Source organism: Schistocerca serialis, chromosome 5, assembly GCF_023864345.2.
Source record: "Schistocerca serialis cubense isolate TAMUIC-IGC-003099 chromosome 5, iqSchSeri2.2, whole genome shotgun sequence".
In the NCBI taxonomy this organism is placed as follows: Eukaryota; Metazoa; Arthropoda; class Insecta; order Orthoptera; family Acrididae; genus Schistocerca; species Schistocerca serialis.
In genome coordinates, this window is record NC_064642.1 from 140,707,959 (window position 1) to 140,723,885 (window position 15,927).

A 15,927-nucleotide genomic window follows, 5' to 3' on the forward strand; every position below is an offset into this window, starting at 1 on the left:
AAGAAAGTTATGTAATTTGGTATTTGTTTGCAGGTTTATGTCTGCAGTTCTGGTACACACTGAAATATTGGCACCATTGTGCCACATATCGCTACTAGAGGAGTCAAAACAAAATTGCGCAGCCGATTTGGTGGAGTATTGTGCGGTATTTTATTTTCTGGATCTTAACGATACTGCATAGATGGCACCTATGCTTCCACTTTGGTCAAGTCTAAAAATGTGCAGACCATGTGTCAAGAACCGACAATTTCAAGAGAAGTTGAGGCTAGGTGTGCTTTCAGATCCGCGTGCAATGGGAGGCAATAATGGGAAAATGAAAATCCGTAATGGATGAGATTCCGAGATCCTGCACAAAATTTTTAAAATGACAGGGCATCCACTTGGATCAACGAATGCTCGCACTCATTCCAGAAACCCGCCGAACCAAGTTCTTTGGCACATAATCATGGTAGACTATTTGTGGGCGTATCAGAAATACTGCAAGGCAGAGTCAACAGGCCCAACCATCTTCAGCCAAGGTGATACTGGGCGTTTTCTTGGCGACTTAAGGTATGGTGCTATAAGATTATCCTTCTAACAGGAGCATACTACCTAACTGTTCGATGAGGTTACAGTATACTGTCAAAAGCACTGAGCGAGAAGGCTTTCGAGGAGGGTGTTCTGCTCAACAACATCCCCAGTTCACTCTGCACAGCAATCACAAATATTCGTTAAGCTATGTAATTTTGCATGAGCTATTTCTCCTGACCTGGCTCTCCGTGATTACTTCCTCCTAGTATGTAGGAAGAAACCACTGCGTGGCAGAACGAGGCAATTTTCGAGGAAGAACGTTTCCTCGACAGTTAAAACGCAGCTTTCTACAACCAAGATCTCAGCCAACTCAAACGTCCAGGAAAATGTGTTGCACTGGCGAGTAAATACCCAGATAAGGGCTAACACCAATTTCAGGTGACGCAGATTTTTTTTTTTAGATCACTGAACTCTTAAGCACATGAACATTTGTTTCATCGAGTCAAAACGCATACAACTGCGGCATAAAGGAAAGAAGTAGTGCTTAAACGCCACAAGAAGACCGAGGCGCCTCCGTCTGCTACTGCGATGTTTTATCCGTTCCCCGGTGAAATACGGCGGCAGAAGTAGGCGTCTGCTACAACCCCAAGCTGCAGCTGGCGGCGGGCAGCACCTGGAAAGCGGTCGCTATCCGCTACCCTCGGCTACGGGAGGGTTGCAGCCGGAAATACAAGCTCTCGCTGCGACAGAGGGGTTGTTTCTATTGTATGATCCACAGAGGGTGAGCACCGCGCCGAAAACCTGCCACTACTGAGGCAGAGGACGGTCTCCATAGTTGTGCAGCGCGTCTGCTTAAGCCCTGCCATCCATGATGAGCAATACATATTGACCTCAGAAATCTAGCGCTTCATTAAAAATGACTTCAACTCGTCAAAATATAATCAGTACGTGCAAGTCAATGTTGCCGAGGACTGCGACGAGGTTTAATTAAATAATAGTAATGAATAGATAAACACTAAGGAAACCAGGGTCCTGTGTTTCGGTCTATTGAATAGGAGTTTACTGCCTGTCCACTGGGTGGACCTAAATGAAGTATGATGGTAATAGAATGCTTGAACACGAAAAGCGGAGACCATGTTGACGTGCTTTAGTGTTTTAACAAACATTCCGCGTTTATACCTGTTTCTGAGATTATTATTACTGGTGAGGGTTCCTATCTTCTTCCGCACGGGAGTTTGTCTGTCTTGTCGTAGACGTTGTAAGATAAATTCGGATTGTAGTATTCACTTATGGGTGAAAGCTAGTTGTCCTTCTTTGGAAGATTGTCGCATTGTTGGTGATTGTACCACGTATAATCATTGAAAGCAGTTCTCAACAAACGGCCCTTTTAAGGGCCACAAATACTACACATTGATCTTGCCAAAAGCCGAGAAGCGATTCTTCTTGGTGTTTTAGCTCTCTGGGGCACTCCAGCCGATAGTCCGAACTTAACAGATTCTCGCCATATGACCCTTTCAGGTAATATACGTACATAAAACTAAGGAAATGGTGTTAATGACGTTCCATTCCGAATTCATAACACATAAGGCAGGCAAATGCATCAAGTTAGAGATGATGCAATTTTAGAGCTATCGCCCGTTTTAGATCCGCAAAAGAAAAACCACTACTGGAGACTATGCAAGTGTTACATGTGCATGTGCCGCTCGCTGTTTTGCCGCTTCGGTCCCCAGTTACCATTTCATTTGCCGGTTTTCCTTCTGACAACAAGCCACTGCTCTTTTATTAATTAAGTAAGTATTCACTTTTGATTCCTGAAATACGTAAAGAAACCGCTCAGAGCATAGCTGAACTACTAATATTTTCGTGAGAAATTAAGTCCGGAAATAATACAACCTACCAACACTTATTTCTTAGAAATACATAATAAGTTTTCTAGTTATAGAGTGCGTTCCATAAGTAACGCGACCATTTTTTTTTTTTTTTTTTTTTTGACGCAACGGTACACCACAGCGCGTTGTAACCGGCTGGGCTAAGTGGAGGGGGTGTTAGCTTCAAAACGCTCTTTGTCTCATTCGGCTGCGAGCTGCCGCAGAGTCAGGACATGTGTTTCCGTCAACCCCGTTGACTTTATGTAACACGGCACAATGGATCATTCTGTAGAGCAACGGTACGCTATCAAATTTTGTGTCAAACTTGGGGAGTCCGCCATCGAAATGTTTCTATTACTTCAGCATGCATTTGGGACTGATTGCTTGTCCAAATCACAAGTTTTCATATGGCCCAAGTCGTTCATGGAGAGCCGAGATATCACCGACGAACCTCGCAGTGGACGGCCACCAACCGCACGAGTCGAGGAAAATGCGACGCGTGTGCGCGATTGTTTGAACTCTGACGGACGGTTGAGCCTTCAATTGAAAACATTAACTCTAAACATGGCAAAAACAACAGTTTTCCGCATTGTGACCGAAGATATGAACATGAGAAAGGTGTGTGCCAAACTCGTCCCAAAAGTGTTGACCGATGAACACAAGCGCATGCGAGTGCTTCGGTACCGAGAAATGTTGGAAATGTGTGAAAGTGATCATTTTTTGAACTCAGTTATCACTGGTGATGAGTCGTGGATATTGTTGTACGACCCTGAGACAAAAAGGCAGATTTCAGAGTGGCACACCCCATCGTCGCCCCGTCCCAAGAAGGCACGCATGAGCAAGTCCAGGATCAAAACCATGCTCATTGCCTTCTGTGACGTCAGAGGCACTGTCCTCCACGATTTCGTACTTACCGGAACGATAGTGAACTATTTGGAAGTGCTCACTGAAAATGAGGGTCTCGCGTTGTCTAAGCGACATGGACACGTGGGAAGTTCACCACGACAACGGGCCGAGTCACAGCGCCTTCATTATCAAAGACTTCCTGGTTAGTTCCCCAGCCTCCCTACAGTCTTGACCTGGCTCACGCTGACTTTTTTTGTTTCTTCGGTTAAAAGGAGTCACGAAAGGAAAACATTGAGACACGATTGAAAGCATCCAGGCGCTTGTTACAACAGCTCTAAAGGACATTCCGGAAAAGGCATTCTAGTATGCCTTCCAGGCATGGAAACACCGCCTCCAGAAGTGTATCGACGCAAGAGGGTGCCATTTTGAAAATTTTTGATTATTTGTACGAAAATATTCAATAAATGATTTTTATGAATTTGGTCGCATTACTTATGGAATGCACCTTGTATGTGCAAAATATACGGTTGTTAAGCGTTCAGAAACCATTGTTATCCGAGACAGGCACCGCATTCACAGTATGAATATTCATTAACTTGCAACGAACAGGAATGTACATGGGCTATCCACAAAGTACATTACGTTTTGGAATTAAAAATAAAGTATGTACTTTGTGGATAGCCCTCGTATAAGAATGCGTAAATGCCCGGAAGAACGGACACCTCGCAGAATCCGTGGAAGGGGGGAGCAATTTGTCAAAGGACATAGAAAAATTTCGACATTTAGGTATACTGAATCGGAGCAGGTATACTGAATCGGAGCTCTGGTATTAGAGAATATCTCGTGCAAGCGTGTAACTAGGTGTTCGAACAGACACTGCGAACAGGGTGACTACTTGGTAGCATGGAAAGGATGAGAGAAACTGTATGAGGATGTAAGACTTCTTTTCTGCATTTTCAAATGCCAACACGTAAGCTCACTGTCAGGAGTATGGGGGCAGGTAGCCGATGTTTAGTTTCAGCAGAACCTTAATATCCTTCAACTTTCGGATGTGCGGATATGGATCTGGTACATGATTTCAGGTTTTTTATGAGATGTAGTTAGGAGGAGGACGACAACATACAGCGGCCGATATATAATAATAGCACGGCAATTACCTGGATCGCTTGCCACTGTACTAATGATCTGGATGACAGCGGCCACGTCTGCTGGACAGTCCGCCACGGTGCGAAGTGTCTCCAGCACTGCGCGGCCCACCATGTCCCTGCAACACACATTGCCTCGTCAGTTACACAATTGTTTAACGACTTAAAGACTATTTCAACACATGGGGGCGAAAGAGAGAAGGGGAAATGCCGAAATTCGCTAAAGCCGAAGTCTGATTTCATGTGATAAGCATAGCAGCACTGCTTTGGCGAAGGCAAGGGCAGAAAACCCAAAGCCTGTGATCGCCTCCCGAGTTTTCTGGAGTAACACTCAAGGAGCGCTCAGCCGAATAATGAGCCATTAATTAATTATTACCAGTGCAATTCCATACGACTGTACGATCGTTTTTAAAATGCATCACTTCCTATTTTCGTTAGTTATGTTCTTCCAATGATACAGTGTTTACCAGCTTCTCTTAGTATTTCACATTTTCTTTTATTTTTGCAAGGATCAAACACCACACACACAGTTTTGAAATGTTGCGGCAAGAGCAGGTGCGGAATGAAATGCCCTTGCTAAAACGAACATCTTCCGCGTGGAATGAGAGTACGTGAACCTAACACAGCACAGTTCCATCTGTTTTCTTTTATTGGTACGAGACTTTTTCAAAGTAAACTTCGAAGATATCGGCTGGATTAGCATATTAAATATCAAGTTTTCTGCTGTGTTAGGACACTGACATCTCCATTTCTATTGAACCCCGCTCCTTTTATTGACGCGGTTTGCGCTGTCGTCTAAGATCGTCCTGATCTTTAATTTTATCCTACCACCTCCTCTTACCACAAGTCCCTCTAAGAATTTTTAGGCCCCGTTCTTTCTGAAGTGTTTTATTCAATTTATTTCCTTTCCTTTATCCAAAAATTGTTTTTGTTCTCCCACTAAAATATTTTTCGAATTTTTCAAGCCTGTAAAAATTGTTTTATCTTCACCCGGAAATATTTTTTGGCTGTACAATCGTCGTTCTCGTAATGACACATGACAATACTTAGCACGGATACCAAAATACAGAAATGATTGATTTTAGCACTGAAAAACTCTTTAGAGGATGGACTACTTTAATCCGTAAAATGTTTGTAAGCCTGACACGAGACAAGTTACCGTAGAAACTGAATAGGAGAAATGCTCTTCACATAATATGCTGAAATTTGGTGCACACATTACATCCTGCAGGTTCTCTGGCGTTGAGATTTCATTGTCACAATGTGGAGGAAACCCTTCTCGAGCCAGTTTTATTTTGGCCAATGTGTACTTCATATGATACGCAATGAGAACGCTCAACAAAACCATCCGCCCGAGAAATCTACCCGCCGACAGTTGCGTACCCAGTCATCACAACTGAGGTCTACGGTTCGAAGCCGGGCGGAGACCGGCGCCCTACGGCGGAGCGCGATTGGCGCCCCGAAACAGAAGGCTGCCATCATTGGCCGAGTGGGAGATGGAGCCACGCCTCCAAGTAATGGCCGTGGCAGCAGGGGCGGCAGTAGCCCGCAGAGGGAAATCGATCACGGCGCGACCGCCCTGCCGCCTCCAGCGAAGCACCACGCACGCCACGTGGCCAGGACGACGAATCATCTTCACACTTACACAGCAGGCATCTGCCAAGGTCACGCCACAGCTCCGAGCAAGAAAAGCACTAGCGACGAGGCAAGATAGAAAGCGCCATGTTTTACAAACAGAGGCCACGTTTTGCTACTTATAACCAGTCTACAGTTAAAGAATCATGATTCGCTGCTACGAATTCTAATCCTACGTGCAGTACTCTGGTAAAATGGCGGCGTAACGTCTCGCCCTGTTCTGTAGGAGCTGCATCATTTGCAACAGCGGGCAGAAGCTGCGCAGGAGAGCTCTGCAGAGGTCGAGTGCAGTTGCTGCGCGGGATGATGGCACTTCACAGTTGGCGAGCAATTAGAGCTGCAAGCGCGTCCTCGCCGCCTTCGCCACTTCACCTCAAGTTCCAGTTGACGTCCGGCGAAATTTCACCCTCCTCCTGCATATTACCACGTCTGAAGAATTTCACTTACGTAGAAATACCTGCTTATTCTCTAAACCTGCAGCACTAATAATGACTACTTCACATCAACGGCATTAAATTGCACTTAATTGTAAAATAAAGTTCTCATTAAAATAAATTGTGAACAAAATTCAACTGGGCCTGTGTTCTACTCGGAACATGGCCAAAAGCGAGAATTGTTTATCACCATGAACGGCTACTTCGCCGATCAATCTGTTGGCGCCGGAACAGCTTCTTCCCTACATTCTAGCTCACCGCAAAAAAGTTCCTAATTTTTTCCATTACAAATGTAGGCATAACTCTACAGAGTTCGCACGGCACTTTGCTAGAATTATGTAATTATTTCGAAAGTGGATTAACAGTAGGTTATGCTAAGACCCCAAGTCGCAACGTCACACAATACATGTCACATATCGTCCATCCCAGACGAATGTTGTGAATTTCAGAAACGAGTAGCTACCATGAACAAGGGGACTTTCAAAGTTTTACACGAAATTTTGGTCAGCCATCCATAAGGGATCAAAAAGAAAGATCTTGCGATCGTTACTTACCATTTGAAAATGGTTCAACGACAGCACAAAGCGTTGTATATTTTCCTTGTCAGCGTCATTCATTAATGCACGAATCCGAATTGTAAGTAGCAGTTTCGTTAGTGAAATTAAGCAACTATCTCACCAGTGCTTTTCAATTACTACGGTGAACATACAAGACAGTATGTGATTTCCTTTGAACAGTGTGTGGCTGGCAAAATTTAGGATGTAAATATTTCATGCTCAAGTTGATCCAGTGACGAAGTGACGCACAAGTCATCCACAAGTTAACTGTTCAGTACCAGGAACACAACCTGTTTTAAAGCCTTAGAACAGGAGTTATTAAAATATAGCCAGTTGAAAAGTATTTCGTAATATATCCATTTATTCCATATTATCGCGCTTTCAGCTTTGTAGCCGTTATCAGGTGAAAAAGTGCGAGTGAACTTAAACGTAATGAAGTGCTTCGTACAGAATGACTCTCCACAATGACCAGCGGGGGTTACAGAAACTTTCAAACATGCGAAACCCTAATCGCGCTTATACGAGATCTTTAATGTCTTGATCCACAACTATCAGATAGATGGAGCTTTTATGGAGTTCTGATGGTAACTCCGTACACACACACACACACACACACACACACACACACACACACACACACACACACCCCAAGGATTGTTATACGTACAATTTTACTGACTGCGGATTTATTGTTAGGAATGTAGCACAACTCCATCTTTGACAGTTGGCTGTTCATCTTTTATATATTAATGAACTGATATATTAATAGTAACTCGCACTTTTTTCAGATGGTATTTATGACGTATTATCTGAAAAGGCTGCATAAATATAGTTTTAACTTTATAGGATTTCGTAGTGCTGCAGAGACAGGCAACTTTATTTGAATGCTCAGAACTGTAAAGTTGTTCTCTGTACAAAATATAATCCTATGGGTAATATCACCTAGTCTCGATTGCAATCAGTCAACTTCTACAAATGCCCCAGATGTAACATTTTGCGAAAATATCAAGTATCATCATACAGGCTTCAAGTGGCAAACGTTAGTTCATTGGTACAATAATGGGAAATTGCAATTAGTATACAAATGAATTTGCTCTTATCACTCTTGTGACCTATCCCGTAATACTGCTGAAGTGTGCGACAAATGCTGAAAAATCTGAACGGGTAGTTACAAAATTTCAAGAATCTGTATCAAGTGAGGAATCTAGGAAAATACTAAGACCTATACGTATCGTTTCGGCAGGTACCGGTAAACGAAGGCTGAGCTTTTTTACCGCATTTATAGCCATTTGAGGAGTCTCTTCTCATGCCCACTACGCGAACTGAATGGGAAGAAACCATGGTATAACAGGGAAGTGCTTAATACCATGCACTACATAGTTTGTAGAGCACAGATTTAGGTATCATCTTGTCTTTTTGAAGACGCTCTTTCAATTTTATCGAAGCGTTGGAAGAAATCGTGAATGCTTTCTTTGCTGCGGGACGACACTGCAGCGTCACAAAGGTATGGCAGTACCCGCAGCTTAGTACGCCTGAGTATGTGGGCATAAACGTCTGGTACGATCCATGAACATATTGCAACACTGGACTCGATATATTTTGTGTTGTTAGAATGAGCATACTCAGAGGATTGCTAACACACAAATCCAGACTTTGCATATCGTATGTAGTCTGATATACTTAGCCCGCGCTAAGAAACCATGCCGAACAACGTTATTGATTTAACTAAGGGGGCAGTCTTCCAAGGATACTCTAAAGAATTGAGAGGGGTTAGGATTAGGAATGTCGACGATTTCTTTATGTAATTTCACAGAAACACACTTAAGTTAGACAGTTTTCAGAAAAGGGTATTTCTTGTTACTTTGTTTTCACTGTGGCTCTCGTCCAAGGTTTAACATACAACTGACAATGTGGAATGATTCTACTCATGAACAATTCTGAATGACGACCAACACGCCTTCTAGAAGGCGTCACCTTGACATTCTACTGATACCACGGAGCATGCGTTTTATTATTGCACAGCGTAGAGAATGAACAACTACAAAAAACCTAAGTAAAATATATTGATAATACCAGGAACTCATCTGAATGGTTCACTTTAAGTTGTACAACGACAGCACATGGCACGTGACTTTTCTCGCTTTGGAAGCGTGTTAACTCATCTACCACTACCCCACATCACGACCACTTGCTTTGGTAACACGAAATATGGCGGACAGGTATGTTATTTCCTTCACTGTCGTCGCGATGGTGCTTCACTATGGTATTCCATCTCTTTTATACTAAATATGTTTGTGTGTTAAACCATAACACGATGGCAAATGCTTGACGAATTCTTACTCGCAGTATGCAGTGGAATTGGGCATGCATTCGAGCATTTGTTCCACCTTTTTCCTAACATCTGTTTAACTACTGCACTGCCTATTTCATGATTAGTTGCTACCCACTGTACAGCTTATGTTAACGACGAAAGGTGAGTTGAACAACACTATAGTGTTTTACGAATATGGTCTACTGTACACTTGCTTTTATTCATTTGTTTAAAGTGCTGCACCAGTTACGGGGAACCTGCCTTATGAGAAGTTCGAACAAGGGAATTTCATACTTTTTACATTAATGTATTACCGATGAAGATTAGAGAAGAATTAAAAGGAAAACTGCTACGACTACCTTTAATTTTTGAACACTGACTAAGGATGTCAGTTTCATATTTATCCACCGAACAGATGAGAAATGTCTACTTTACAATCCTTCAGAAATTTTTTAGCAGGAAAGCGAAAGATTGAGTGATACTAAAATTATTTCTTACTTTCTCTCCATGTGGTACTCGTTACTGAGGTTTGAAGACAATCGGTTGCTTCTCAATTTGAGATGTTTAAGGTATCAACGAACTGGCAACACGCTCGGTGGTAGATTGCCGTATGTAACATGTCTCAATAAAACGACGAAAGCAGTATGTAATCCTAATTACGATCTTGGCATGGTTCATTAGATAAGGATATATATCTAAGGTATTCCCATTGGCCTACAGCTAAAACAGTAATATTTACAGCTCGCTCTGCGGTCGCTTTTTCTAGTTCGTACGCATTTTCAAATGTAATGTCTGGTTACTAATATTGGTGATGTAGATAAGTGAAAATCACGCCATGAACCTTCTAAGCGTTCAGTCAAAAGAGATATTAGCAGTCGAGAGCCGCGACCTCTGGGAAGCACGCCGCAAGCGGTGTGGCGTGCCACGGCGTCTTCTGTCCGCGGCCTTGAGCCGAGACAAAGCGTGGAACGACGATGCCTGTAGCCAGAGATCTTCCACCCAAGTTAACCAACAGCCCGACACGACCCAAGTCTTGCAACATCCTACACCTCTTCAAGTTTTCCACAGTAACAGCTTGTGCCATTTTTCGAAACTCATTCTTGCTTATCCCTTTTACTGTAGAACAGATGCACGGATAAATTAGCTAATGACTGCTGTCTCACCGTCAGTTTCATTCATGACACTATCGCCCTATTTTTTTATTTCACCTTCCACTAAAATAGTTCCTTTATGTACAAGCTACTTCGTAAAATTCCGTACCTTATCCAGCTGAAGATCGTTGAAGTGTTCTGCAGTCGGCGGAAAAAAAAGTCACTCTTACTTTTCTTACTAAAGTTGCGGTCGTCGTCAGTGGCATGTAGCATGCCATAATGTGCGAGGCATTTGCGGAGTTAATGCTACCTTCGATGGTTTAGAATCAATACCATCTATACACTCTAAACAATAGACGCACCACCAGGGAATTATCAGAATGTGATGAACATGCACAGACAAACGAATTGTTACAATTTCAGAAACTTAATTATTTATTCAAGAGAAAGCTTCACAAACTGACCAAGTCAATAACGTGTTTTTCCACCTCTGGCCCTTACGCAAGCAGTTATTCGGCTTGGCATTTATTGATAGTTTGATGTCCCGAGGGATACCGTGCCAAACTGTCCAATTGACGCATTACATTGTCAAAATCACGAGCTGGTAGGAGGTTCCTGCACATAATGCTTCAAACGTTCTCAACTGGAGCGAGACCGGGCAACCTTGCTGGCCACAGTATGGTTCAACAAAAACGAAGACAAGCAGTACAAACTCTAGCCGTGTGCGGACGGACATTATCTTACTGAAATGTAAACCAAGGATAGCTTGCCATGAAGAGCAACGAAGTGAGGCGTAGCCTGTCGTCGACGTACCGCTACCGCTGTGCCGAGAGGGTGCCGTGTATGACGCCTGATCATCACTCCTGGTTGTCTAACTATATGGCAGGCGACAGTCAGTTTAGCATCCCACTGTTAGGAGTCTACGGAAGCGCCTTCGGCCTGAGATCTCACTGACTGGAGCAGAATTGTCTATAGCAATTAATCCCGCTTCGAACCGAGTCCCCATGGCCACGGAAGACTTATCTGGAGACAACCCGGACCGGACATCAGTGGGATACCAACGTGACTGTCGCCCGCCATACCGTCGGACAACCTGGAGTCTGTGTCTGGGGTGACATTTCTGTCCATGTCAGGACTCCCTTTGTTATCCCCGGCACCACTACATACAGCGGAACGTCGACGGTAGTTTCAGCCCCATTCTGTTGCCTTTCATCCTGGGCTTACATTGCAGTATGATAATGCCCACCCTCACAGAGGTTCTTGGCCAACAAGGTCGCGGCATCTCCATAAAATCGAGAATGTTTATGGCAATATAGGCAGGATTCTCCCACCAGCTTGGGATTTTTGCGATTTAACGCGCCCTCAGGACGACGTCCATTAACTGTCGAACGCCAAGCCGAATAACTGCTTGCTTAAGAGCCACAGGTGGACCAACGCGTTGGTGACTTGCTCGATTTGTGAAGCTCTCTCTTTGATAAATCATCCAATTCTTCTGAAACTGTAATCCTTTGTCTATAAAGGTGTATCGTGTCTACCGATTTCCTGCCCACTCGGGTAATTGTTTCATAGAGCTTAGTTTTGTGTGTTTTTTGAAAATCTAATAGCATTTCGGTTAAGCAGAGAAATATACTGAATTCCTGGTTCTATTCTTATCAGAACGCTTTTAAACAGTGAACCACATTCACTCCTTGCCTTCAGCATAGTGGGAAAATCTGCACGTACGTCTGGCTCTAGTTTCCCTACTTGGTCAAGCTAATCCCTCCAGCTAACTCTAAAGTAGTTTACAGATACAGAGGTTTGTACATGGACTATTCTGCAGTTACATGTTAGAACACATACTCTGAAAATGAAGCAGCGCCGTAACAGTAACATTTTTCCATCTCTCGGTTAAAAAAAAGAATGCACTTTAACAGAGTCGCTGATCAATAATCGACGGGGACCATTAGAATGACTAGATCTTTTTGGAGCAAGTGATCAATCGTATCCCTCGACGTTCAACCTAATTCTCATGGAAATTTCCGCTTGTTAAGCAACTGTTTCAACGTTACAGTCACATACAAAAGTGCAGGAAAAAGTGCGTATGTCTCCCGAACTGCTACATTATTATACAATTATTCACGTCTGCTTTCCTAAAGTTCAGTCCTGACCATGGTAATGCTAATTGCGAAAATACACTGCTGGAAACAAAATCGCAATGTCAAGGAGGAGTTGTAAGACATATATGAAAGCTTGCAGGCCTATTTCTGCACGTGAAATATGGTGTATTCATATTTCCCGCCTGCCTTGCGCCACTGAGGATGCGGATCGGTTTTGCTCTAAATACGAGCTGTAACGGTCGTGAGCGCTCGTTACCTTTAAGATGGGACGTGGTGAGTTTATGAAAGAGAAGAATACCTTAAAGACGACGACGACATTTAACACCTCACACTTTGCATGAGGTCGTGTAATAGGGCTACGGAAAGCTGTTATGTTCCTTGCAATGAGATTTTACACGAATGTAGCCACTGTAAATGATGGCTGGCAGCGGTGGTCACGAGGATGTAAGGTCCCAAGGAGACCGAGCTCCAGGCGACCACGTGGCACTACCAAGGCAGACGGCCATCATGTTCGGCTTGGGGCTCTGGTGTATCTTACTGCTTCAGCAGCAACAATATGTGTAGCAGCTGGCATCACGGTGACAGCGAACTGTTACATATCGGTTACTTCAAGGAGTCAGACGCCCTGTTGAGAGCTTATTTGTCGTGTACAGCAGAAACCCATATTCGATGAGCTTGGTATTACAAGTTACATGCCACGAATATATGCTATTTCTAAACACGGGCGCGTTGAATGTGTGGAGAACGAATAGTTATTAGTACAGTTTATTGTAATACAATGACGGGTAAGGTCATGTTGGTGATAAATTTACGTATTTAGTTTTTTCGCTTTGTGAGAGCAATCCCTTTTAAGGTAACGATCCATTTATGATTCATGAAAACGTATCGTTCTTATTAGGTTTTGTTATGAAATTAAATGCGAATTACATTTTAGAGATGAAGTACACAAAACGCAGTCATTTAATTGCGTAGGTCAGCATGGCGTACCCCACTGTCACCATTTTTCCCCCACTTTCGAGGTTTGTGAAAGGTTGGGAGAGTTTCGTATGAAATTAATAGACGTAATATTTCATGTTATGTAAACATAAACGATCTCTGACAGGAGTGAGTTTGATTTATGTCTTTCCTGAGTGGACATGTACCTTTCGTTTTTGCATTATTGCACGTTCACGTTCACGGATATTGAAGTTTTATTTGTGTATACCACAGACAGAACAACCTGGAAAGCATATGGTCAGGAAAGGAGAGGTTCTTTTTCCATAGAGCTGAGGTAGGAATTTTAGACGCGTGCTGTTTTGTGAGTACACTGTATGGTTTGCGAGCCAAATAAATCCGGCAACCGCCGCTGGAAAACTCAAAGAGCGCAAAATCAAGTCAACGAGGTCGTGGCGTGTGTCGACGGCGCTGTCTCGTGACGTTGGATATCCCGTCCTCCTGCATGTCAAAGTTACCTGCCTCGTACCGTGTGCCGACGGCTTTAGAAGGCCAGTTGAGGGTCTGACTGTATGTTAGACACACTGCACCTACACCTGGAGTTAAATTCTCGTGCGCGATATCGCATGACAGTAGGAGCGCACTAGTGATTATCCCATTCACTCTGATTGCAAATTTGTTCGTCATTCTGGTGATTCGATGTGTCGATCTGTCATTCATGAAGAGAATTCCATGGAGTGTTGCAGAACATGATAACGCTCGTCCACATACCGCTGTTGTAACCCATAATTCTCGACAGAGTGTTGACATTGCTTGACCTGCTCGACCACCAGATCTGTTTCCGATGGAGCACATACGGGATTTTATCGGACAACTCGAGCGTCATCCACAAACTGCATTAACACTCCCTGTATTGACCGACGGAGTGCAACGGGCATGGAACTCCATCCCACGAACTAGCATCAGTCACATGTGCAATACATGCCCGTTCGCAAGGTTCCATTAAATATTCTGGTGGGTACACCGGTGATACCAGCATTTCACATTTGCAATGTTTTATCTCGCGGTTACATTAAGCTGAGTTCTTGCAACGTACATCAAATACGTTAACTGGGCAAATGGATTCTAGAAATTTCATTACTCAACAGTATTTTTTGGCGTTGCGTTTTTTTTTCCGTCTATTCAGTTTCAAATTATGTGAGATGACTGTCATAAGAATAATGTCCACTCCCGACTAAAGAAGCATGATGAATTACGTACTGCTTTTGACCATGGACCTTTGCGAGGAGGGGTGGTGTGGCTTGTGTACCTAAAGAATACAGATAGCCGTACCGGAGGCGTAATCAAAGGTTGGGTATAGATTGAGAGGCAAAACTAACCTGCAGATCCTGAAGAGTGGCAGCACCATTTTCATTTTTGCGGGCAACAGTCTGAAGATGGACTGATCTGGTATTGTCACATTAGCCAAGATACAGCCTTGTTGTGCGGATACTGCGAACAGCTGAAAGCAAGGGATGACTACAGTCATTTTTCTGACAATGACTGAATCTATTAGGTAAAGTACTTTGATGGCATCTACTGGGCAAAATACTTCAGTAGTAAAAGCGTCCCCTATTCAGATCGGGCGGGGTCCACTCTTTACGATATTGGCATCAGGAGAAAGAAACCTAGCATTCTACGTATTGAAGAGTGAAATGTCGGAACCCATAATTGGGTAGGTTGGAGATCGTGAGAAATAAGGGCGGTGGCAGAAGAAACTGGCCATGGGGGCAAGTGAATACAGGGCTATAAATAAAAAATTTAACAGGGGTAATGCTGGATTACGTCTGAGAGAGATGCAAAAAAATGCATAATAAGGTAAAAATTGTAGTTCGAGGAGAGAAAAATCTGACTGGGGACTGGAATTCGATAATAGGAAAAGACAAGAAAAATAGATGAATATGGACTGAGCGAAAGAAATCAAAGAGGACCCTCCAAGTAGGGTTTTGCACAGACTATAATTTAAATAAATTTAAGAAACCAGAGGTGGTTGAACGTTTCAGATAGAACGGCAAGACGAAGTAAAAGATGAAATAGATATGATACCATGTGAAGAAAATGTGTGAGCACGGACGGACCCGAGTCGAAATATGGTCCCTGGAGCAGACGACAATCCCTGAACATTTGAGATACTTTAGGGAACCAGCCACGACTGAACTATTCCACCTGGTGTGCAGGATTGGAGGCAGGCTAAATACCCCTAGAATTCAGTAACAAAAGCAATACCGTTTTCAAGGAAGGCAGGTGCTGACAGGCGCGAATATCACTGAATTATCATTTAACAAAAATGTTTAGAAAATACCGACAATTATTTGGAAACTAATCACTAAAACTAGCAGAAGTCAACGTTGGGGAAGATTTGTTTGGTTTCTGAGGAAATTTAGGAACACCCCCAAGCAATACGGACGTTACGGCTAGCCTTAGAATACATAATCATGTGTAGCACTTTCAGATTTAGAGGA

General features: G+C 43.3%; 1 protein-coding gene across 5 annotated transcripts in view; it reads right to left on the bottom strand.

Moving 5' to 3' along the window:
* LOC126481642 (serine/threonine-protein phosphatase 4 regulatory subunit 1-like) overlaps positions 1–15,927 on the bottom strand; it is a 341,775-nt gene that overhangs the window by 79,815 nt on the left and 246,033 nt on the right. For 3 of the 5 annotated variants that reach the window (XM_050105543.1, XM_050105542.1, XM_050105547.1), the window contains one exon: positions 4,382–4,488. In XM_050105543.1, coding sequence (XP_049961500.1) covers positions 4,382–4,488 — 107 coding nt within the window. Of the gene's footprint in view, positions 1–4,381; positions 4,489–14,805; positions 14,928–15,927 lie in introns of all 5 variants that reach the window. The other 2 variants (XM_050105544.1, XM_050105548.1) reach the window with 1 other exon arrangement.